The 24250-nt window shown below is 34.7% G+C and overlaps 1 protein-coding gene across 21 annotated transcripts in view; it reads left to right on the forward strand.

The window, feature by feature from the left end:
- The window catches only part of plecb (plectin b), a 246898-nt gene that overhangs the window by 56700 nt on the left and 165948 nt on the right, over positions 1 to 24250 (forward strand). For 6 of the 21 annotated variants that reach the window (XM_073925730.1, XM_073925733.1, XM_073925735.1 and 3 more), the window contains exon 1: positions 1991 to 2145. The exons of the other annotated variants lie outside the window; for them this stretch is intronic. In XM_073925730.1, coding sequence (XP_073781831.1) covers positions 2103 to 2145 — 43 coding nt within the window. In that variant the 5' untranslated portion in view covers positions 1991 to 2102. Of the gene's footprint in view, positions 1 to 1990; positions 2146 to 24250 lie in introns of those variants that run through there. 21 annotated transcript variants of the gene reach the window in all.

Consider the following 24250-nt stretch of genomic DNA (forward strand, 5'->3'; position numbering starts at 1 on the left):
ACTAATAAACATAGTATTTAAGTATTTAAAATGAATTGTGAATATAAACACACATTTTATATTGTATTTTTGATGCACTTAAATACATTTTTCAAAAATTAAGTGACAAGTTATTTTTTTTATTTGATACATTATTTATTTTAGTACATTTATTTGATGCACTAAATACTTTTTTCCCCCAAAACTAAGTAACTTATAGTAGTTATTTTATTTTATATATTTTTATGCATTTTAGTGCATTTATTTAATGTACTTAATCCATTTTTTAAACAAGTCAATTATTTTATTTATTTATTTACATTTTATACATTCGTTATACATCTTTTAGTGCATTTATTTGATGCACTAAAATCCATTTTTTTTCCAAAAAATGGTAACATAAATTTTATTTATTTATTTAAATTTTATACATTATTTATGCATCCTTAAGCATATTTATTTAATGCACTAAAATAATTTTTTAAAAATAGGTAACTAAATTATTTTATTTATTGATTTATTTTTATATTTATGTATATATTTATACATATTTTATACATTATTTATACATCTTTTAGTGCATTTATTTTAAGCTGTAAAAGACTTAAAAAAATAAGTAACTAAATAATTTTATTTATATATTTGTTTGTTTTTTAATTTATTTTAATTTTAATTTATGTATATATTTATACATATTTTATACATTAGTTATACATCCTTTAGTGCATTTATTTGATGTTAAAAACACATTTTAAAAAATAAGTAACTAAATAATTGTATGTATTTATATATTTGTTTGTTTATTTATTTTTTATTTTAATTTATGTATTAATTTTTACATCTTTATACATTATTTATACATGTTTTGGTGCATTCATTTCATGCACTAAAATCTATTTTTTAAATTAAATAACTATATTTATTTTTTTTATTCATTTAATATGTTATAAATACATCTTTTAGTGCATTTATTTGATGCACAAAATTTTTTTATTCCAAAAACAAGTAACACTAAAATCCATTTTTATAAGTAACTCAGTTTATTTATTTATTTATTTACTTATTTATATTTTAAACATTATTTATACATTCTTTAAAGCATTTATTTCATGACATGACAAGACATTTTTCAAAAAATAAGTAACTAATCTTATTTATTTACTTGTTCATGTTGTTCATGTATTTGTATTTCTATTAATTTAAATATTTGTACATCTTTTAAACATTATCTATTCATCTTTGAATGCATTTATTTGATGCTATAAAAGACATTTTAAAATAAGTAACTAAATTATTTATTTATTTATTTATTTATTTATTTATATTTTATGAAATTTGTTATAAATCTTTTATTGCACTTATTTGATGCACTAAAATGCATTTTTCCAAAAATAAGTACCTTAAATTTTTATTTATTTATTTATTTATTTTATACATTTTTATACATCTTTTAGGGCATTTAAAATCAGATTTTTAAAAAATAAGTAACTCTGTTATTTATTTATTTATATAAATATTTATACATCTTTTATATATAAGTAACTGATTATTTTATTTATTTATTTATTTTATTTATTTTTCAATAATACTTAAATATACTTATTTTAAAACATAATTTATTCATGTACATCAGTCCTTATCTTTTATCATCCTGAAAAGTGATCATTTAATCAGTCAATCAATTAATTAATCAACCAGCCAATCTTAATGAGCGCTAATCTGCAAACAGTAATCCATGTAAAATAATCAAAACACATTAAAAACAGGAGTCAATGTTTGTTTTGAGGACTTTTAAGAAATTAGTTACATGCATGTAATCCTCCGATACATTGTCTATTGGTGTATTGTGCTATTGTATGCGTAATGATTATGCTGTAGCTTTGATCAGTAATGTATGCGAGCAGCAGAGCCAGGGATTGGCTGGGCCATCGTGAATATGAACACAGGGATTGGCTCAGGCAGGATGCTCTCAGTTCAGCGTGATTTTGGGATGAACGACACATGCACACACAAACACACAGCACAGCACAGGGCCAGAGAGAGAGGAAGAGGAGGAATAAGACTGAAGAAAACAGACAGAAACACACACGAATACAGAAGTGTGTGTCTGACAGCAGGTGATCATGACCTGCAGATCCATCCAGCAGGAGATCAACAATCTGAAAGGTACAATGAGGCTTTGGTTCTGACTTTCAAGAGTGTTTTGGAGATCACAGATTATTATTATTTTGTTGTTGTTGTTGATTTGTTTTTTGGTGATGTTAAAATATTGATATATTTTAAATAAATCTAAAACAGATTGTTTTGTAAGTACTGGGTTGCGGCTGCAAGAGCATCCGCTGTGTAAAAAAGAAACATATGCCAGAATAGTTGGTGGTTAATTTCTCTTTGGTATAAATCAGAGACTAAGCCGAAAGAAAAATAAAGACTAAATGACTTAAAATATTACATTTAGAATAAATATACTGAAGGAAAGTACTGCTTTTAACTTACTTTTCATTCAATTCAGTGCTGGATAAGTATTAATCGAAATATTAATCGAAATATTTAAAATAAAAGTTTGTTTTCACATACAGTTGAAGTCAGAAATATTAGCCCCTCTGAATTATTAGACCGCTTGTTTATTTTTCCCCCAATGTCTGTTTAATGGAGAGAAGATTTTTTCAACACATTTCTAAACATGATAGTTTTAATAACTCATCTCTAATAACTAATAACGAATAACTGATTCATTTTATCTTTGCCATGATGACAGTAAATAATTATTTACTAGATTTTCTTCAATACACTTCTATACAGCTTAAAGGGAAATTTAAAGGCTTAACTGGGTTAATTAGGTTAACTAGGCAGGTTAGAGTAATTAGGCAAGATATTGTATAACAGTGATTTGTTCTGTTGATTATCGAGAAAAAAATTTGCTTAAAGAGGCTAATAATATTGACCCTAAAATGGTGTTCAAAAAATTAAAAACTGGTTTTATTCTAGCTGAAATAAAAAATAAGACTTTCTCCAGAAGTAAAAAATATTATCAGACACACTGTGAAAATTTCCATGCTCTGTTAAACATCATTTGGGAAATATTTAAAAAAGAAAAATCGAAGGGCGGAGAAAGTTTATTTATACTATATTTATTAATTAATATTATTTATTTATGCTATTATTTATTTATACTATTACTGATTTATTTATGCTATTATTTATTTATACTATTACTGATTTATTTATGCTATTATTTATTTATACTATAATTTATTTATTTATACTATAATTTATTTATTTATACTATTATTTATTTATGCTATTATTTATTTGTACAATTATTTATTTAGTTATAACATTATTTATTTATTTATACTATTATTGATTTATAATTATTTACGTTGTCATGTAAAAATATATATTTTTTAAATAATAACGTAAATAATATATATATATATATATATAAACACAAGAATTGTGTTGTTTCAGCTCATTTTAAAGAAGTAGTTTGAACAAAGAGCTAATGTCATTTTTTTGAGTGTATGTCAAATCAAACTTTTATTTTTGATGCTGTTAATCAAAGTCCAGCACTACTTAAGTTGTATTTTAAATGTTACATTTATTTACGTTTTTATTAATGCCACACTGCAAAAGGGAGAGAATTTATTGCACTAAAGAACAACAACAACAACAGCAACAAAAATAATGTAGGAACTTTCACAATTAATTACAAAGACAAATGCACATTTTATAATGTCTATTTGATGAGCTAAAAACATCTGAAAGGTTCAATCAGGTTTCAGATCTTATGTTCAAGAGTTGGAGATTGTATGATTTTTGGAAGTTGTGGTTTTGAAGATGACATTTTATTACTGTGATTTATTCAGAAAATGTAGGTTCAGCTGATGTAGTGTCAGTGTTTATCTGTGTTGAAGCTGCAGTAGATCCGCAGCAGAAAGCGCTGTGGTTGTTTTGGCTGGGTTGGGAGGAGCGTCCGGCTCTGCCATTGTTTTTTGAGCCACCGGAAGTTCATTCAGACCGTCCCGCTCTGTGTGTGTGTGTGTATGTATTTGTATGTGTGTGTGTGTGTTTGTGTCAGGAGGTTTGGGCTGAAAGCTGTCCTCAGAGACTTAAGAATTTGAGATCTGAAAAGTTCTTATATAAGAGAAGAACGCCTTAAACTCATGTATAATAGCATTATATTTTGAATGAATTTTGACATTTAGAAATCATCATACATTTACTTGAGATGCACAGTTAAGTTAGCTTAATAACGTATTATGTTTATGTTTAATTATTTATTTACTTTGTTACTTTGGAGTTATTTTACAGTAAGTATTAAGTGTCATTGTGGTGAAAAAATTGTTTTCGCTTTGAATGATGATGATGTGGCGTCACAATGGCTCAGTGGTTAGCATTGTCGCCTCACAGCAAGAAGGTCGCTGGTTCGAGTCCCACCTGGGCCAGTTGGCTTTTCTGTGTTAAGTTTGCATGTTCTCCCCGTGTTGGCGCGGGTTTTCTCAGGGTGCTCCTGTTTCCCCAACAGTACAAAGACATGCGTTATACAGTGAGTCAATTGGATTAATTAAATTGGCCATTGTGCACGAGTGTGTGTGTCAAGTGTGTATGGGTATTTTCCAGTATTGGGTTACGGCTAGAAGGGCATCCGCTGTGTAAAACATGTGCTGGAATAGTTGCCGGTTCATTCCGCTGTGGCGACCTCTGATAATCAGAGACTAAGCCGAAGGAAAATAAATGAATGAATGAATGAACGATTTTTTCGAAAACAATGTGTTTGTCGTAATCAAAAAACTAGCTTTATTAAGACAAAATATTACGTGATGTAATTAAGTAAAAAAAAATAAATAAAAAAAAAAATAAATAAACAAATAAAATTTGAGATACCAGAGATGGCTTGCGGCTGGAAGGGGATCCGCTGCGTAAAAATGTGCTGGATAAGTTCCGCTGTGGACCCCGGATTAATTAAGGGACTAGGCCTAAAAGAAGAAAAAAAAAAAAAAAAAAATATATATATATATATATATATATATATATATTATAAAAAAGTAATAAATAAAAAATAAATAATAAAAAAATAAAACATAATAAATTAAAAAGAAATAAATAAGCAAGGTAACTAAATAAGTAAATAAATAAAATATAGAAAATTAATAAAAAAGTAAAAAAAATAAACGATAAAAAGTATTAAGTAAATAGGTAAATAAATAAATAAAAAATTAACAATAAAAAGCATTAAATAAATAGGCAAATAATTAAATAAATAAATAAATAACTGAATTAAATAAAAATACAAAATAAATAATAAAAAGTTATAAATAAAAAAATAAATAAATAAATAAATAAATAAAACTAAGATTTAAATAATTTTTAAAGATAGTCTTCATCATCTGATTTTTAATAACTAATTTATTTTGTCTACTTATTTTGCATGATATTGAGCTTAAAGTGCATTTAAAGACTTAAAAAACTCTTAATGTGGCTAATAATTTTAACCTTTAAAATATATATATATATATATATATATATATATATATATATATATATATATATATATATATATATATATATATATATATAGTTGCATTTATTCCAGAGAAAATAAAAAATAAGAGGAGAAAAAAATATAGGAAATACTGTGAAACTGTAACTTATACTAAACTATACTTTATACTATATCCTATACCTATGTACTATGTACTCACAAGAAAGAAAATAACAGATTCACGTATTGTCATGCTAAAAACTGTATGAATGAGATCATGTTAATTAACACAAATCAGCCCCTAAATCCAAAAGTCACTCATTAGATGTTGTGAGATTGTGTTTATTTAGGCTCTTATGCTGCTCTGTGTCCTGTTGTAAATGTGAGTCTGAACACACACATTCCCAAGTTCGCTGTTTGACGGATAACGTCACCAATGCTGGAATTCAGGAGTCTGTTTGGATTTTTACATTGCTTTCCTCATCCCACAGGCTTGTGTGAAATAGATTGATCATCCGTTTGGTTTGTTCTCATCATCTCTCAGCTCAGAAAAGTGTCGTTTTTTGGGTCTGAGCAGGCCTTCGTTCATTATAGAGCCTGTGTGAAATCTGGAGGGTCACTGTTAATGTGATTCTGCACAGTAACTCACAGCACAGTGTTGAGTTTAACTCTGAACTCAGCTATGTGCCTTTTAACACTGACCACAGAGTATTTGGACCATCAGGATGACCGAAGTGTCACAAAATGCAGACAGATACAATATTTACACTAGAAGTTGCTATTAAAAACTTGTGATCGCACATACTAAAATCTAGAACAGTTTTCCGCTTTATTTTAGATTATTCCCCTCTATTTCTGTCCTTTTTTTTAGATACACTGTACAAAATGTGGGGCTGCATGGTGGCTCAGTGATCCAAAGACATATAGGTGCTCTATAGGTGAATTGGGTAAACTAAATTGGCCTAATGTGTGAGTATGTATGAATGTGAGAGTGTATGGGAGTTTTCTGGTAATACGTTGCATCTGGAAGGGCATCCGCTGCGTAAAACATATGCCGGAATTGTTGCCGGTTCATTCCGCTGATGGTGACCCCTGATAAATATTGACTAAGCTGAAGGAAATTGAATGAATGTATGTACAAAATGCAGGTTACTTTAACAAGGAGGCTAAAGACCATGGCCTCTAACGTCTGTCGCTAGAGCAGCTTTCGAGGTCAGAGGAGTGAGGTTTACCTGCATAGCACTTTGCTAGCTGGCCTCCGTTACACTCACCCCTCTAAACATCACTCCCATCCCGGGCGAGCCCCCATGTGTAACCCACCGATCCTACTGCACCCAACCCAGTCCAAACTGAGATCGAACCGGCGATTCTGTGCATGGGAGTCGGTTGCTCTATTAAGGAGGCTAAAGACCATGGCCTCTAACGTCTGTCACTAGAGCACATTTCAAGGTCAGAGGAGTAAGGTTTAACTGCATAGCACTTTGCTAGCTGGCCTCTGTTAAACTCACCCCCTTAAACCTCACTCCTATCCCGGACGAGCCCCCATGTGTAATCCTCTGGTCTTACCGCAACCAACCTGGTCTGAGCTGAGAACGAACCGGTGATTCTGTGCATGGGAGTGTGTTGCTCTAACAAGGAGGCTAAAGACCATGGCCTCTAACGTCTGTCACTAGAGCACATTTCAAGGTCAGAGGAGTGAGGTTTACCTGCATAGCACTTTGCTAGCTGGCCTCCGTTAAACTCACCCCCTTAAACCTCACTCCTATCCCGGACGAGCCCCCATGTGTAATCCTCTGGTCTTACCGCAACCAACCTGGTCTGAGCTGAGATCGAACCGGTGATTCTGTGCATGGCAGTCGGTTGCTCTATAAGGAGGCTAAAGACCATGGCCTCTAATGTCTGCCACTAGAGCACCTTTCGAGGTCAGAGGAGTGAGGTTTACCTGCATAGCACTTCGCTAGCTGGCCTCCGTTAAACTCACCCCCCTAAACCTCACTCCCTTCCTGGACGAGCCCCCATGTGTAATGCTCTGGTCTTACCGCAACCAACCTGGTCTGAGCTGAGATCGAACCAGTGATTCTGTGCATGGCAGTCGTTTGCTCTATTAAGGCGGCTAAAGACCATGGCCTCTAACGTCTGTCACTGGAGCACCTTTTGAGGTCAAAGGAGTGAGGTGTATCTGCACTTCGCTAGCTGGCCTTCGTTATATACACTTTATCTGATCTCGAGTTATTTTTATATATAATTTGTTTTGTTTTTTTTGTACAACGGGACAGTTTCATGGCATGTGATTTTATGTAGTTTTATATGTATGTAATATAAATTGAATAAAATATTGATCTTAAAAAAAGAAGGGCGTGGCTAAGAATATGGAAGCGTCAAACTGACATCATCAGTGATACACTGAACGTTTGGAACTTAAAAAATATATTACAAAGTATTTCTGCTGTGGCTTGATTTTTCATCATGTATAAGCAGCTTTAACTTGCATTATGACAATAGTTTGGATGTCATACAGGCGTATGGGAAACTGCGATGATTACAGAGGAAAAGCTTACGAGTCCCTGTGGATGTGAAGCTGGAGACATTAATAGATCATCTCTGACGTCTTTATTTCTGTACTTTCTGAATTCTCTAGTCTGTCTGCAGGGCTGTGTGTAATGTTTTCACAGGGTGTTGTGAGTTCTTTAAACGCTCACACCCCCACATACACACACACACACACACACACAGAAAGTGATTCATGTCTCTGGTTATTGGCACAGGCTCGCTGTGATTGGCTCAGACTGCGAGGGAATCCCTGTGTTTCCTCTGAGTGTTTACTGAAGGTCACAAGGTGCATCCCAAATCGCATACTTACCCTAACCCATACTCTATTGTATGGCATTTTGTAGTTTAAATGATATCAGCAGTGAATACACGCTGAAAATTCTTTAAAAGATAGAAAAGTGTACTTTAAAAACCAGGATGGTTCATTTATTCAGCCGATAAGTATTGTTACAACCCCTGGGTAGTCTAGGGGAATGGGGTTGCACACTTGGATTGAAGACTTGGTTAAAATAGAAACTAGCAGAGTGGGCGGAGCTTTATTTATTTATACTATTATTTATTTATTTATTTGTACTATCATTTATTTATTTATTCTATTTTTTGCTTATTTATACTATTATTTATACTATTATTTGTTTATTTATTTGTACTATCATTTATTTATTTATTCTATTTTTTGCCTATTTATACTATTATTTATTTATACTATTATTTATTTATACTATTATTTATTTATTTATTTATATTATTATTCATTTATTTATTTATAATATTATGTTGTTATTTATTTATACTATTATGTTGTTATTTATTTATACTATTATTTATTTATTTAAACTATTATTTAGTTATTTATTTATATTATTATTTGTTTATTTATACTATTATGTGGTTATTTATTTATACTATTATTTATTTATTTATTTATTTATATTATTATTTATTTATTTATATTATTATTTATTTATTTATACTATTATGTAGTTTTTTATTTACACTATTATTTAGTTATTTATTTATGCTATTATTTATTTGTATTTATTTATTATACTATCGTTAATTAATTTATTAATTTATTTATACTAATATTAATTAATTAGGCTGGCTTGTCAAAGCCAGACTACTGAAATGCTATTTAAACTTATTATTATTTTTTTTATTTTTTTTATTAATCTTCTGAGACTAAATTTCTAACTCTATCTCCTCCTAGAGCTTTTGAGCTATTACCACCAAACTTGCTCCAGACCTCCAAACTATTCTGACTCGTGTTGCTATATCTCCTCAGACTGATCCGACTTTCGGTTTTCCGAAAAACGTCCCGGGACTGTCGGAAAAATCCCATAGGCTTAACATTGGATCAAACTTTGTGAGCTCATAACTCTGCATCAGACTGTCACACAGACTTCTAACTGGGCTCATTTAACTCAGACTATCAAACTGCCAATGACTGATCACCTTTAAACTTTCTAGCCACGCCCTAGCCACCACTTTTGGACCCTAGTAACTGTCCCATAGACTTCTATTCAAAAGACTCTCATTGACTTAACATGGGATCAAACTTTATGAGCTCATAACTCTGCATCAGACTGTCCTACAGACTAATGGCTGAGCTCATTTAACTCAGACTACCAAACTGCCAATAACTGATGAGCTTTTAACTTTCTAGCCACACCCCTAACTACCACATACTTCACCCTAGCAACTGTCCCGTAGACTTCCATTACAAAAGACTCTCATTGACTTAACATGGGATCAAACTTTGTGAGCTTAAAACTCTGCATTAGACTGTCATAGAGACTAATGGCTGAGCTCATTTAACTCAGTCTAGCCAGCAGCCAATCACTGATGGCCTTTTAACTTTCTAGCCACACCCCTAACTACTACATACTGCACCCTAGCAACTGTCCTATAGAATGTAATTAGGTGTGCTATCGAATGCTTAGAATTCTAACATGCTAATGACATGCCAATCATGCTAGCAACATGCTACTCATATGCTAATCATGCTAATGACATGCTAACTCATACTGGAAACATGCTAATGACATGCTAATTTGTACAAGAATCATGCTAGTAACATGCTAATTCATACTAGACTCATGTTAATAACTGGCCTACATGCATATCTTTGCTTAGCAGTGTCCTATTGACTTGGGGGATGGCTCATCTGACTCAGACAACCAATGAGCATCTCAATATGATAATGAAGCTCACAAGCCACGCCCCCAAATTGATTCCATAGACTTCCATTAAAATAGGCCAAGATGCATATCTTTGCATAGCAGTGTCATAGAGACATGGGGGTTGGTTCATTTGACTTAGACAGCCAACCACATTCAAGTGCACTCTGTAACCTCGCCCATAGCAACAAAACAGAGTACCCTAGCAACCATTCATCAACAGCTATATCTCAGCATCAGAACATCGTAGAGACTTGGAGATTGGCTCGTTTGACTCATGATAGCAAACGGAACTTCCTAAATGCTACACATGCTAGCAGTGATTAGCTACATGCTAATATTGACTAGCCAAGTACTGTAACTTGCTAGAAATGCTTACTAAGTATAAATGTTTTATCAAGCATGTATGTAAGGCTTGCCTAGTAACCAACCAGGGTACCCTAGCAACTGCCTAGCAACCACCCAAATTACCCTAGCAACCGCCTAGCAACCACCTAGCAACGGCCTAGTAATGCCTTAGTGAGGGCCTAGCGACCACTCAGGACACCCTAGCAACCGCCTAGCAACGCCTTAGCAACCACTCAGAATACCCTAGCAACCACATAGCAACACCTTAGCAACCACCTAGCAACCACTTGGGACACCTTATCAACCGCCTAGCAACACCTTAGCAACCACCTAGCAACCAGTCAGAACACCCTAGCAACCGCCTAGCAACGCCTTAGCAACCACAAAGCAACCACTCAGGACACCCTAGCAACCACCTAGCAACACCTTAGCAACCACCTAGCAACCACTCAGGACACCCTAGCAACCGCCTAGCAACGCCTTAGCAACCACTTAGAACACCCTAGCAACCACCTAGCAACACCTTAGCAACCACCTAGCAACCACTTAGGACTCCTTAGCAACCACCTAGCAACACCTTAGCAACCACCTAGCAACCACTCAGAACACCCTAGCAACCACCTAGCAACACCTTAGCAACAACCTAGCAACCACTTAGAACACCCTAGCAACTGCCTAGCAACACCTTAGCAACCACTCAGAACACCCTAGCAACCACCTAGCAAGACCTTAGCAACCACCTAGCAACCAATCAGAGCACCCTAGCAACTGCCTAGCAACAACCTAGCAACCACTCAGAACACCATAGCAACCACCTAGCAACACCCTAGCAACATCTTAGCAGCCACCTAGCAACCACTCAGGACACCCTAGCAACTGCCTAGCAACGACTTTGCAACCACTCAGAATACCCTAGCAACCACCTAAGCATGCTATGTGACATGCTAATTCATACTACAATCATGCTAATAACATGCTAATTCATACTAGAATCATGCTAATAACATGCTAATTCATACTAGAATCATGCTAGTAACATGCTAATGCATGCTAGAATCATGCTAATAACAGGCTAATTCACGCTAGATTCATGCTAGTAACATGCTAATTCATACTATAATCATGCTAATAACATGCTATTTCATGCTAGAATCATGCGAGTAACATGCTAATTCATGCTAGAATCATTCTAGTAACATGCTAATTCATACTAGAATCATGCTAATTCATGCTAGAATCATGCTAATAACCTGCTAATTCATACTAGAATCATGCTAGTAACAGGCTAATTCATGCTAGAATCATGCTAGTAACATGCTAATTCATGCTAGAATCATACTAGTAACATGCTAATTCATGCTAGAATCATGCTAGTAACATGCTAATTCATGCTAGAATCATGCTAGTAGCATGCTAATTCATACTAGAATCATGCTAGTGACATGCTAATGTATTCTAGAATCATGCTAGTAACATGCTAATTCATGCTAGAAGAATGCTAATAACATGCTAATTTATACTAGAATCATGCTAATAAAATGCTAATTTGTACTACACTCATGCTAATAACATGCTAATCCATGCTAGAATCATGCTAATTCATGCTAGAATCATGCTAATAACATGCTACTTATACTTTTTCAAACTGTTTTTAAACTAAATAAACTATTACCAACAGGCTTTGTCAAGCCAGCCTCAAAGTTTGTCTCGACGAACTTTACTGTCTAGTTTATTCATGCATTCATTTTTTTTCCGGCTTAGTCCCTTTATTTATCCTGGGTCGCCACAGCGGAATCAACCGCCAAGTTATCCAGCACATGTTTTACGCAGAAGATGCCCTTTCAGCTGCAACCCATCACTGGGAAACACTCACACACTCTCATCCACTATGGACAATTTTAGCTTATCCAATTCACCTGTACCGCATGTCTTTGGACTGTTGGGGAAAACGGAGCACCCGAAGGAAACCCACGCGAGCATAGGGAGAACATGCAAACTCCACACAGAAATGCCAACTGACTCAGTCAGGGCTCAAACCAGCGATTTTCTTGCTGTGAGGCGACAGCACTACCTACTGCACCACTGCATCACACTGCAGTTATTATTTTTAATTTTGGATTGTGCAAGGAAAATTCTCCCACATACTGTAAGTGATAATGCCAGATCCCTATGCAGTTGATGAATGCGGTTGTACTCATGATAGTTTTGGTGGTTTATTTGACTAATTTGGCAACCGTTAAAAGTCACCAGGCATATGGTTTGAATTTCTGTTTAGTTATAAAACACATAAGGGTTCACATCTGGGTCAACACTAAACTCTGCACCATTTAGTGTATAAGTTCAAAAGAAGTGTATAATGTGTTAATTGGGGACACAACTACACTCTCCCACTTCCTGTTCCATTTAGTTTTAGCAAAGTTCTTTTAAGGTAAGTCATTTCACTCGGCGGCCATCTTTGAAGCGCCTCTCGGCGTTCTGCTCGGGCATTCTGTCTGAATGGGAAACATCAAATTCTCCAAAACTGTTTGCCAAGCTTACGATTACATTACATATTTGGAACCATCCATAAAACTACAGAGCTGTCTTATAAATTTTGTTTCTGTACATTCAAATCAAACAAAATCTGCATATTTTCAGGTTGTCCAAGCTAATGCACACTCAAAAGGAACGAGATCACGACACCAACCTCATTTATGGCCGTTCTACACCTTATCGTCCTCTAAGGTGATCGTCTGATCGTGCTGCTCTTCTGAAGTAATCCACAACTTGGCCTTGATGGTGAATCTCCTCCAGAGATGACAGCGACTGTTTGTTTACAAGTTTGTGGCTGTTTGAGTAGTTGATGTCATGTGATGTGCGTTTGCAGGATGGACTGTACCTCGTGATCATTTTATCCAGATTATAACCCCCATAGCAAAAATTCTCTGGCCCACACCATCAGCATTTGCTTGGCCTACATTCCGCAGTGAATTACGGTAAATGACTGGACAAAGTCTGGCTTCCACACAAGAGGCAAACATGGACCATATCTGGGCCAAGTCCCAGCCAAGTCAATAACCCATAACTAGGCCTGAACTGGGCCAGATATCTTGATGTACCACGACTGCAATGTTTTCTAATAAACCCATGAAGCGTTTCGCTTTATGGCTATGCTTTTTCTTAAAGCGACCTGATTAATAGAAAATAATTTAAATATATTTTAAAAGTGGGTCAAGATAAACCAAACTTACGTGGCCCATTCATATACATTCATAACATTTTGGGCCAAATACTACATTTGATATCTGGCCCAAGTTTTGAGTGCCGCCTGTAAGACCGTGCCACCTCAGCCAAACCTGGGCCATGCTTGGCCCACGTGCTGTATGCCAGTGCCGGTCGAATGTCTGCTGTAACAGCTTTATGCCAAATCTGGGCCAGAATTCTTTGCTACCTGGGAAAACCAGGAATCTTTTGTTTTCAAGTGCACTTGGTTCATTTAAATCAAAGATGTCAAGCTTTATCTGGATATTTCTTATGTCTGTGAAGCAAGTATTCGCTAAGATTCCAGTGTGCTTGTTGACCACCAAACTGTCATAAAAACACTAGTCTGGTGTTAGCTTCTCCCTGAGATTCGTCAATCTATAGATATCGATGATTGGCTCCTGTACTAGTAGGCAGGGCTTCATTCTTTGCCCTATTCAAAACTATACGAGTGACACATCTTGTGTATTCTACAGTCTGTGGTTTTAGTTATTAATTTATTGTGAATATTTTTATTTTTAGCTTTTGTTCACAAAACTAGCCTTGATGCTAACCAGAGCTGAACTCTTTTGTTGAATAGTCGCTCTGGTGGTCTTGGACCTGAAGCAGAAGTTGTGATTGAATCTTCAGTAAACAGGCATTGAGGCAGTGCAGTCTCTCTCTCTATCTTTAGACACATGCTATACCTGTGGTTAGTATTCAGTGGGTGATTTGGCAGACTTTACCAGTTCTGGGCCAAACTGAAATCCATCTTATGTGTCTTTATTTGTCCTCTTGTCCACTGGGCTGGCTGCAGACCCATGCAGTACTATTGTAGGTTGACATATTTAGACCATTCATGAGTTTCAAAACTGATATAATGAAGCTGTGGTTGACTTTTCTGAGTGAAAGGGCTTCTGGATTAAGAACACATGTGGGCGGGGCTTGCTTTTTGGGTTTTTTGATGATTGGAGGATTTAATGTGAGTGACAGGTTGATCCCGCCCTTATATTGGCCAACACCAATTAGTGTCGGGCGATAGAACATATGCAGTTTCTACAATATAAAACCAATATGCCTGTGTAATATCCCCACAATTCGCAAAAACAAACCTGTGTGTGTGTGTGTGTTTGTTTTTTTGTATGTTTGTGTCTGTGTGGTTGTTCTTTCATACACGCATGTTTCTCTGTAGGTGTGTTTTTGTGTGGGTGTTTTCATATGTTTGTGTTTGTGTGTGAGTGTGTGTTTGTGTGTGTGTGTGTGTGTGTGTTTGTGTGTGTTTCTGTCTGTCCATACTTTGCGTGTTCTTTCATACGTTCTTTCATGTGAGTTTTATTTCATACACTTATGTGTGTGTTTCATACATGTGTGTTTGTTTCTTATGTGTGTGTGTGTCTGTGCTTCTTCTTTCTTTTGTGTGTGTTCTTTTATACATACAGTATGTGTGTGTGTTCTTTCATGTGTGTGTGCATGTTTGTCTGTTCTTTCATATATATGTGTGTTTGTGTGTGTTTGTTTCTGCCTCTTTGTGTGTTCTTTCATACACATATGTTAATGTTATTTCAAACGTGTGTTTGTGCTATTTCATACGCTTGCGTGTGTGTGCATTTAATATGTTTGTGTTTCATACATGTATGTGTGTGTGTGTGTGTGTGTGTGTTTGTGTTCTTTCATATATGTGTGTGTTTGTGTATGTGCGTGTTTCTGGCTATTGTTGTGTGTTATTTCATATGTGCGTGTATATGTGTTATTTCAAACGTGTGTTTGTGTTTTTTTACACACTTCTGTATGCGTTTCATACATGTGTGTGTTTGTGTTATTTCATACACTTGTGTATGTTTGTGTCATTTCATATGCTTTTGTGTGTGTTTCAAACGTTTGTGTGTGTTCTTTCACACGTGTGTGTAGGCATGTTCTGGTGTGTGTGTGTTGAAACTGTTGACTCTGAGCTCAAAGAGGTTCATAACAAAGGCAGGAAGACAGCATGGGTAGCATGTGAAGATTTACAGATGTGTTTACTAGTGTGTGAATCTGTTCTACAGATGAAAGAACCACTGTTGTGTGTGTGAACTGGACTCTCATACCTTAGTGAGTTTTCCAGTATAAGGAAAGCTGAAATAACTGAAATCATTCAGCGTAGTGGCGAGGCAGTGGTGCAGTGGGTAGTGCTGTCGCCTCACAGCAAAAAGGTTGCTGGTTCGAACCTCGGCTCAATTGGCGTTTCTGTGTGGAGTTTGCATGTTCTCCCTGCTTTCGCGTGGGTTTCCTCCGGGTGCTCCGGTTTCCCCCACAGTCCACATGTGGTACAGGTGAATTGGGTAGGCTAAATTGTCCGTAGTGTATGAGTGTGTGTGTGAATGTGTGTGGATGTTTCCCAGAGATGGGTGGCGGCTGGAAGGGCATCCGCTGTGTAAAAACTTGCTGGATGAGTTGGCGGTTCATTCCGCTGTGGTGACCCCGGATTAATAAAGGGACTAAGCCGACAAGAAAATGAATAAATGATGCATTCAGCGTAGTGATATGAAACTCTAATGCACCCAAAACCTGCCGGAACTACTTTACCTGTGTGTATATATGAAAATAACGGCACACCTTAGTATCAGCCTATCAGAATCAAGCATTTAAAAGCCCCAAAGTATAAGGAAAACACAAATGTTTTCAAACAATAATAATAAGGTCTGTTCAAATAGAAGACATTTTGCATTAATATTTATGTTTTTCTGCTGTATATTTGAGCAAATAAACGCAGCCCTGATACATAAGGGTTACTGACCTCAGTTTTTTGTATGGTACTGTGAAAAATATATAGCTGTCGAAGGAATATCTTTGTTCTTAACATTGTTTAGTCATTGTTGAAATTCTACACAAGTCTTTCCTCCTCAGGCTTCTTTTTTTTATCCTCCTGTGTATAGTTGGCACTAGAATGTTCACTTGTGTCCAAGGGGATTGTGCTCCTTTACATGCAGTGTTCACTTTCACTGAAAAGGCATGGTGTGGGTGTAAATAAAATCCTTTTTTTCTTCCATTGTAAGTAGCGTAGATAATTGAAATAAAATATTGCTTAAGGGGGCTACAAATAATGACCTTTAAATAGTAAAAATGCTTTTATTCTAGTCAAAATAAAGACTCCTTTCTCCTGAAGAAAAACAATATTATAGGAAATCCTGTGAAATTCTGTACCTTGGAATGTTCAACTGACCAATCAGAATCACGCATTCCAGACAGCTGCGTAATAATCCATAGTAAACACCACATGGGTAATTTAATGCTTAGTTGTAGCCTCATCTAAAATAGTAATTACAGCTACACCATTAAGCACAATGTGAGAAGAGCCACTGTTATTGTAAGTGTGAAACTGATGGGAAACAGAGCAGTAATGAACCAGCTGATCTGGGGTCTGTTTTCAGCTTTTTCCGGATGTTCATTGGAGTCCATTAAAGTGTCTGGCTGTGCAGGCTGAGAATTAATGAACCCGGGAGCTCCCCAACAAGCCATTTTTTGTTCTCCTAATTTGTGATTTATGAATGTGCCAGCAGTTAGTGATCAGAGATTCTCATTGGCTCTGCTGTTATTTATTTGGCCACACATGCAGTAAGGCAGGCTGATTCTCTGTGTTGTGTTTGTGGAGATGCTCGGCTGTGTTTATAGATGTTTTTTCTGTGGTACTGCATTAGTCACAGTGTTATTGATTCTCCGCAACCGAAAGATTAATCACCAGCATCTCATGTTGTTTTTAACTGGTTCCTCTCTGAGAGCATGTCTGACATTACTTTTGATGTGTATAGGTGAAAGATTTTACATATCTTAGTACTGCTTGGTCAAAATAAGCAAATAAAAAAATAAATAATAATAAAAAAATAAATAAGTAAATAAAAATAAATAAACAACAAATAAATAAAAACAAATAAATAAATAAATGTAAATAAAAATATAAATAAACATATAAATATTTTTTAATAAAAAAAATAAATAAATAAAACTGAAATAAATAAATAAATAAAAATAAATAAATAAATAAAAAATAATTATAAATAAATATAAACAAACATAAATAAATATGAATAAATAAATAAATTAAAATAGATAAATTAAAATAAGTAAATAAATAAACAAATATAAATAAATAAATATATAATAAATACATAAATGTAAATAAATACACAAAGATAAGTAAGTAAATAAATAAATAAATAAATAAATAAATAAATAAATAAATAGTGGAAAATATACATGACCTATGAAAATATCATACAAAAAGTAGATATTTTGTGGACTGATAGTTTTATGTTTTGACTGTTTAAATAATAAGTCAAAAAGAAAAAAGTATTTGGTCAATAACAAGATTTCATCTCAATACTTTGTTATATACCCTTTGTTGGCAATTACAGAGATCAAACATTTTCTGTAAGTCTTTACAAGGTTTCGTAAACACACTGTTGCTGGTATTTTGGCCCATTCCTCTATGCAGATCTTCTCTAGAGCATGTTTTGGGGCTATTGCTGGGAAACACTCACTTTCAAGTTCCTCCAAAGATTTTCTATAGGGTTGAGTTCTACTGGCTAGGCCACACCAGGACCTTGAAAGGCTTCTTACAAAGCCACTTCTTTGTTGCCCGGCGGTGTGTTTGGGATCATTGTCATGCTGGTGACCCAGCCACATTTCATCTTTAATGCCCTTACTGATGGAAGCATGTTTTCACTCAAAATCTCTTAATTCATGGCCCCATTCGTTCTTTCTTTTACACGGATGAGTCGTTCTGGTTCTCCAATCATCTTCTGGATCATCCAAATGCTCTCTAGTAAACCACGCATAACAACCAAGGTACTGTAAGCAGAAGAGCATCTCTGAACGCACAACACATTGAACCTTGAGGTGGGCAACAGCAGCAGACGACCACACCGGCTGCCGTGAAAGCAAGGATCCATCCTGCTTTGTAGGAACTAACGGTTCAGGCTGGTGGTGGTGGTGTAATAGTGTAGAGGATATTTTCTTGGCACACTTTGGGTCCATTAGTATAAATACAGCCTATACAGCCTACCTGAGTATTGTTGCTGACCATGTCCATCCCTTTATGACCACAAGCATCATCTCAGACTGGTTTCTTGAACATGACAATGAGTTCACTATACTCATTGTCATGCGTGATGCTATCATGTCAATATGCACCAAAATTTCAGAGGAATATTTCCAGTACCTTGTTGAATCTATGCCATGAAGGATTAAGGCAGTTCTGAGGTCAAAACGGGTCCAACCCAATATATATATATATGAAAAAAAACTTTTGATCTATTCTGCTCTGCTTGGTCCGGATCATGTCAGTTTGATGTCAATTGCTCCCCCCTCCCCCCACCTACTATTAGTTTGCTCCAAGTCAAAGTTGAGAGGAGGAGCACCAAAATAAATCCCCGCCTCCTACTTAATATTCCATTTCAGTCATAAATCATCATAGTAATGGAAAAAAGTCTGCAGAAACGTCCAGTTCAAGCGGACTTTAAGTATATCACCAATAAACTCCTTCATCTAATCCCCTGATTACCGCTTAATTCAATCAATACATTCTGTGGTGTGTTTTTTTAGTCTCGATTTCAAATCACCCGCGCTATCTTTAATGTTCAAATAGGATACTTACTTTGTTATAATGTGCGATGTAATGGCTCCTTTAAAGTGACTGGATTGAGCTGCAGTGAAAGTTTGTGTGTGTTTTGCTGAAACACCCTCTTAAACAAAGCGTCTGTCAGCCGGGAGGAGTATTCGAGCTTACCTGTGGGAGGAGGAACATTTTTAGCCCCAAAAACCACCAGTCCGAGCAGAGACAGAGAAAACTGAACTAAAGGAAAACATCAGCTCTTACGCTGGCGTACTGCTGCTCCTGATGGATCTCTATTACTCCGGTAAAGGTAGGAGACGGAGAGAGAGAGCAGGTGTAGTGAACTAGAGTTAGTGAACTGCAGATAGCACACACTAGCTGCTCGGGAGTGTCATATTAGTGTCCTCTGGCTTTGGTTTCCAGCAAATGCATTGTCAGAAAGTAAGTTCTTTGTTAGTTTGGCTGTGGTGGAGTAACTTAATCAAGTGCGTTTCAGCACTTGAATGCTGAAAATGTAATCATGCGTTTCCTAGACGTGAGTGTAAATGCATTTCGGACAAATAACATTTAAATGATCATTTTGCTACAGTTTCTGCTTGTATTTTATTCACATCAAATTCAGTTTGTGTATAGCATTTTCAATTTAATTTTGCTACTTATAAAGCTTTAAAATGTGGATACAATTTACATATTAAAACAGTGTTTGAAATGAGAAATGCAAACAATGTCATTTAATTTACATTTTCATTCTGCACCAAACATTGCTCATATGTCTTGGAAAATGCAAATTCAAATACAGAAATACATTGCCATTTAACATATTGCATTGCCATTTTGCATATTACATTTTGAATTGAATTATGCTACCCATATGCTTCCATAGTGGCGACCCCTGATTAATAAAGGGACTAAGCCGAAATAGAAAATGAATGAATGAATAATTGAACTTTGGATTTCTGAAACGATCCTGTTACTGTGAAAATCGCTCTGTTCTGCTCTGCAAATGGCAAATGACGTCTCAATCTGAGCCCGGGACTCTGGCATTTGCTAGATGTGGTGTAAAGCTGTACAAGCTTATGGAAATATCCAGAGGAAAGGTCTCACAGCTTTATGCCAATGTCACCAGACACAGACACATAATAAAGATCGCCTACTCTTCAGGGTGTTGTTGGCGACAGACATTTTCTTTTTCACTATTTGAGGGTGTCTGCGGTGGCTCAGTGAGAGTAGCACTGTCGCCTCACAAAAAGAAGGTCACTGGTTCGAGTCCTGGCTAGGTCAGTTGGCATTTCTGTGTGGAGTTTGCATGTTTTCCCTGTGTTTCCTCCAGGTGCTCCAGTTTTCCCCACAGTCTAAAGATATGTGCTATAAGTGAACTGAATAAACTAAATTGTCCATAGTGTATGTGTGTGAGTGAGTGTGTATGGATGTTTCCAAGTACTGGGCTGCAGCTGGAAGGGCATCCGCAGTGTAAAACAAATGCTGGATAAGTTGGCGGTTCATTCCGCTGTGGCGACCACTGATGAATAAAGGGACTGAGCCGAAGGAAAAATGAATGAATGAATGAGGGTGTCTGTTCATTATAATGTACACAGAGAAAGGTTACACTAGATCATAATGTACAAAAAATTAATAAATACATTTTTTAGATGAACCTAAAGGGACAGTTCACACAAAAATGACACCGTTTACTCACCATTTACTTGTTTCAAACCTGAGTTTTTTTCTTCTGTTGAACAAAAATACAATATTTATAAGCTGCACTGTAAACCCTAATGTTGTCTTAAACAATTAAGTAAAGTTGACTGAACATAACTTAAAAGTGTGCATTTTGGTCCTATCACTTAAAAATATGAGTTTATTTAACTTATGTACCATGACAATGCATAAACTTAAGATTTCAATGTAGTGAGCTCAAAATCATAACTAATCTTGAAAAAAATAGGTTATTTTGACAAATGTTTTCTTGACTGTAAAATTGTAATATGTGCAACCTTTTAAGTGCAAGGTCTTTTTTTAAAAGTCTGAAAACAAATGGCTTCAGGTATAATTATTCATCATAATGTGAATAAATGGCTACTTATTTTTTGTTTAAAATTAATTTAAAATTTTTTTCATAGTATATTATTACACACACGCACGCACATGCATGCATATATATATATATATATATATATATATATATATATATATATATATATATATATATATATATATATATATATATATATATATTTATATACATATATATACATATATATATATATATTCATTCATTCATTCATTTTCTTTTTGGCTTTGGCTTTTGGAAATAAAAATGCTGTTCTAATGGAACCACAGGGCACTAGAGGGTGCTGGTCTGTCACCTGGAATGTATAATAGGTGAGTGTGTGAATGAAGAAGAGATTCAGTTGTGGTAGGGAACGCATGGTGTCTTCAAGCTACTTCAAACTGTTTGTATTGTGAAGTCCTAGTTGGGAAACCTTGCGTTTTAAGCTCAGCCTAAGGACTTCCTTATTGCCCAGATAACTGAATGTCTGGAAAATGTTTTAGTGTGCTGTCTGAATAAGATTTGATGTTTTGGAAACCATCATTATGAAGTTTCATTCCTCAATTATCTGCAAGTCGTTAAATCAACGCAAAAGTAGATCAACATATTTCAACTCAATGTTTTTTAATCAGAATTAGTTTTTTTTTTTATACTTAAGGAAAACACCATCATCCAACAGCCAAGATATTTTTTTTGTTTTGTTTTGTTTTGAGAGAAGTTTCAAAAAAGTGTGGGTTTCTTAACTTTATTTTGGCTACATTATTATTTAATTAAACAAATTGTCCATCTAAGAAATAAAATAAATATATGCATAGAAAAAACAAAACAAAAAAACTGGTCACTGACACAGAGTAAAAAAAACATTGAGTTTATTTAACTTGCCGGTTTTTTAGACTATGCTTAAATGTTGTTAGTCTACAAAACCGGCAAGTTAAATAAACTAAAATATGCAAGTTTTGGGAGACTTCATTACTCAATTAAATTGAGGCAACGAGTTTAATCAATTAATTTAGTTCAGTCAACTCATTAGGGTTTTCAGTGTGGAAACCAATGGCTTTGATAGTATTCACTTATTCCGACTATGGAATTCAGTGTTTACAGGTTTTATATATATATATATATATATATATATATATATATATATATATATATATATATATATATATATATATATATATATATATATATATATATATATATATATATATAGGTTTTTAATGAACAATTTTAATCAGCAATGCCACATTTATTTGACTTAAAAGTAACAGCAGAAACATTTATTATTCATTATATAAAATACTTATATTTATAATGTCTATGACTTCATGTTTTTATAAATGTGTTTTACAATTTTACAATTTGACTTAATTTTATAAATTTTCAACTGTATTTTTGATTAAAGAAATGCAGCCATGGTAAGCAGTGGAGACTAGTTAATAAACACACATGAATAGTAATGGTTTATGATGCATTTATTTAAAATCCATTAGATATAAGTGGGTTGAGCAGTTTTATAAGCATGTGTATCTCAGTAACAGTGGACACTCAGCAGGTGGCAGTGTTTGAAAACTCATTCAGTCTAGTAAAGCATGTGTTGTTTCACAAAATCACATATAATTCCCTCAGAGTTTTTGACATACAACCCTTTAATAGTGAGCAATGGCTTTCTCTCATCTATTTCTTAAATAATAATCCTAATATTTAAAATAATAGATAATACAAATATACATTTGACCACCCCTATAAAGGATCATACCATTAGTGAATGCATAATCGCGAAAAATCATTCACCAGTCTGAAAGCGGCAGATTTACAGCACAGATAGACATCGTAAGTGTTCAAAAGACACTTTTCTAGTAAAATATGTGTTTGTATCTAGATATAACCTAAAAGTAAAGTCAAATTAGATGTGTAGTTTGTAGTTTGACCTACAGTAACTGCTGCAATTGCTAATCAGAGGTTATTGAAGGTCAAAATACACTAAATATCCCCCAAAACACTGACAACTTTATTAGGTTTGTTAATAAATTAGATGTAATTTAGATACACAAATACATTTAATTTACTGAAGCATATATTAAACAACCTACCATTACTGAAAATGTTGATCCTCCCTTCTCAAGATTGTCAATGTATAATTCCTACCCTGCATACAATTTTCACAGTCACATTTCACAATTTTACCTGCGTTGTTCTTGCATAGATGTCATGCAAACTGCATCTCAGTGTCAAAATGTGTTGTAATACACCCACATACTGTAAACTAATGCCAGTTTTGTGTGTGTTTGTGTTTTGCAGGTGAGTTGAAGCTTTTTTCTCCACGTTTTACTGCCCTGAAGAGCTGTTTGGACATGCTTTAGATGGCTCTGCTACAACAAGTATTACCCACCAACACTCTCATATGTCCTGAAACGCACATTTCACAACTCTTTTAAGCTCTGAAGGATTTTTTAAAAACACTCTTTAATAAACAATCCTCCATAACAATTTAATTACAATATATGGGTTAATTTAGGATTGCGGGTACACGTTATGTCAATTACTTTTCACAAACAAAAAACTTAATAAGTTATGTCTAGAAATAATGTTTGTATGTGTATTCAGGGACATTTTGTGTGGAAAAAATGTGCTTGTGTGTTTATGCTACAAGGTTAAACATTTGTATGAAACATCTTATTTGAAATTTCAGTTGTAAAAATACATGCATTTTGAGTCTGTTACTACATTCTGGTCAACTCTGTTAGATCGGTCATAAAAAGGCAGAACAATCTGTAAAGCACAGATAGAAAAAGCATGCGACTTTCTCCAAGTGATGCCACGTCCTCGGGCAGAAAATTGTAGAAGGCATTCAGACC

This window comes from Danio rerio, chromosome 16, assembly GCF_049306965.1.
Source record: "Danio rerio strain Tuebingen ecotype United States chromosome 16, GRCz12tu, whole genome shotgun sequence".
Lineage (NCBI taxonomy): Eukaryota > Metazoa > Chordata > Actinopteri > Cypriniformes > Danionidae > Danio > Danio rerio.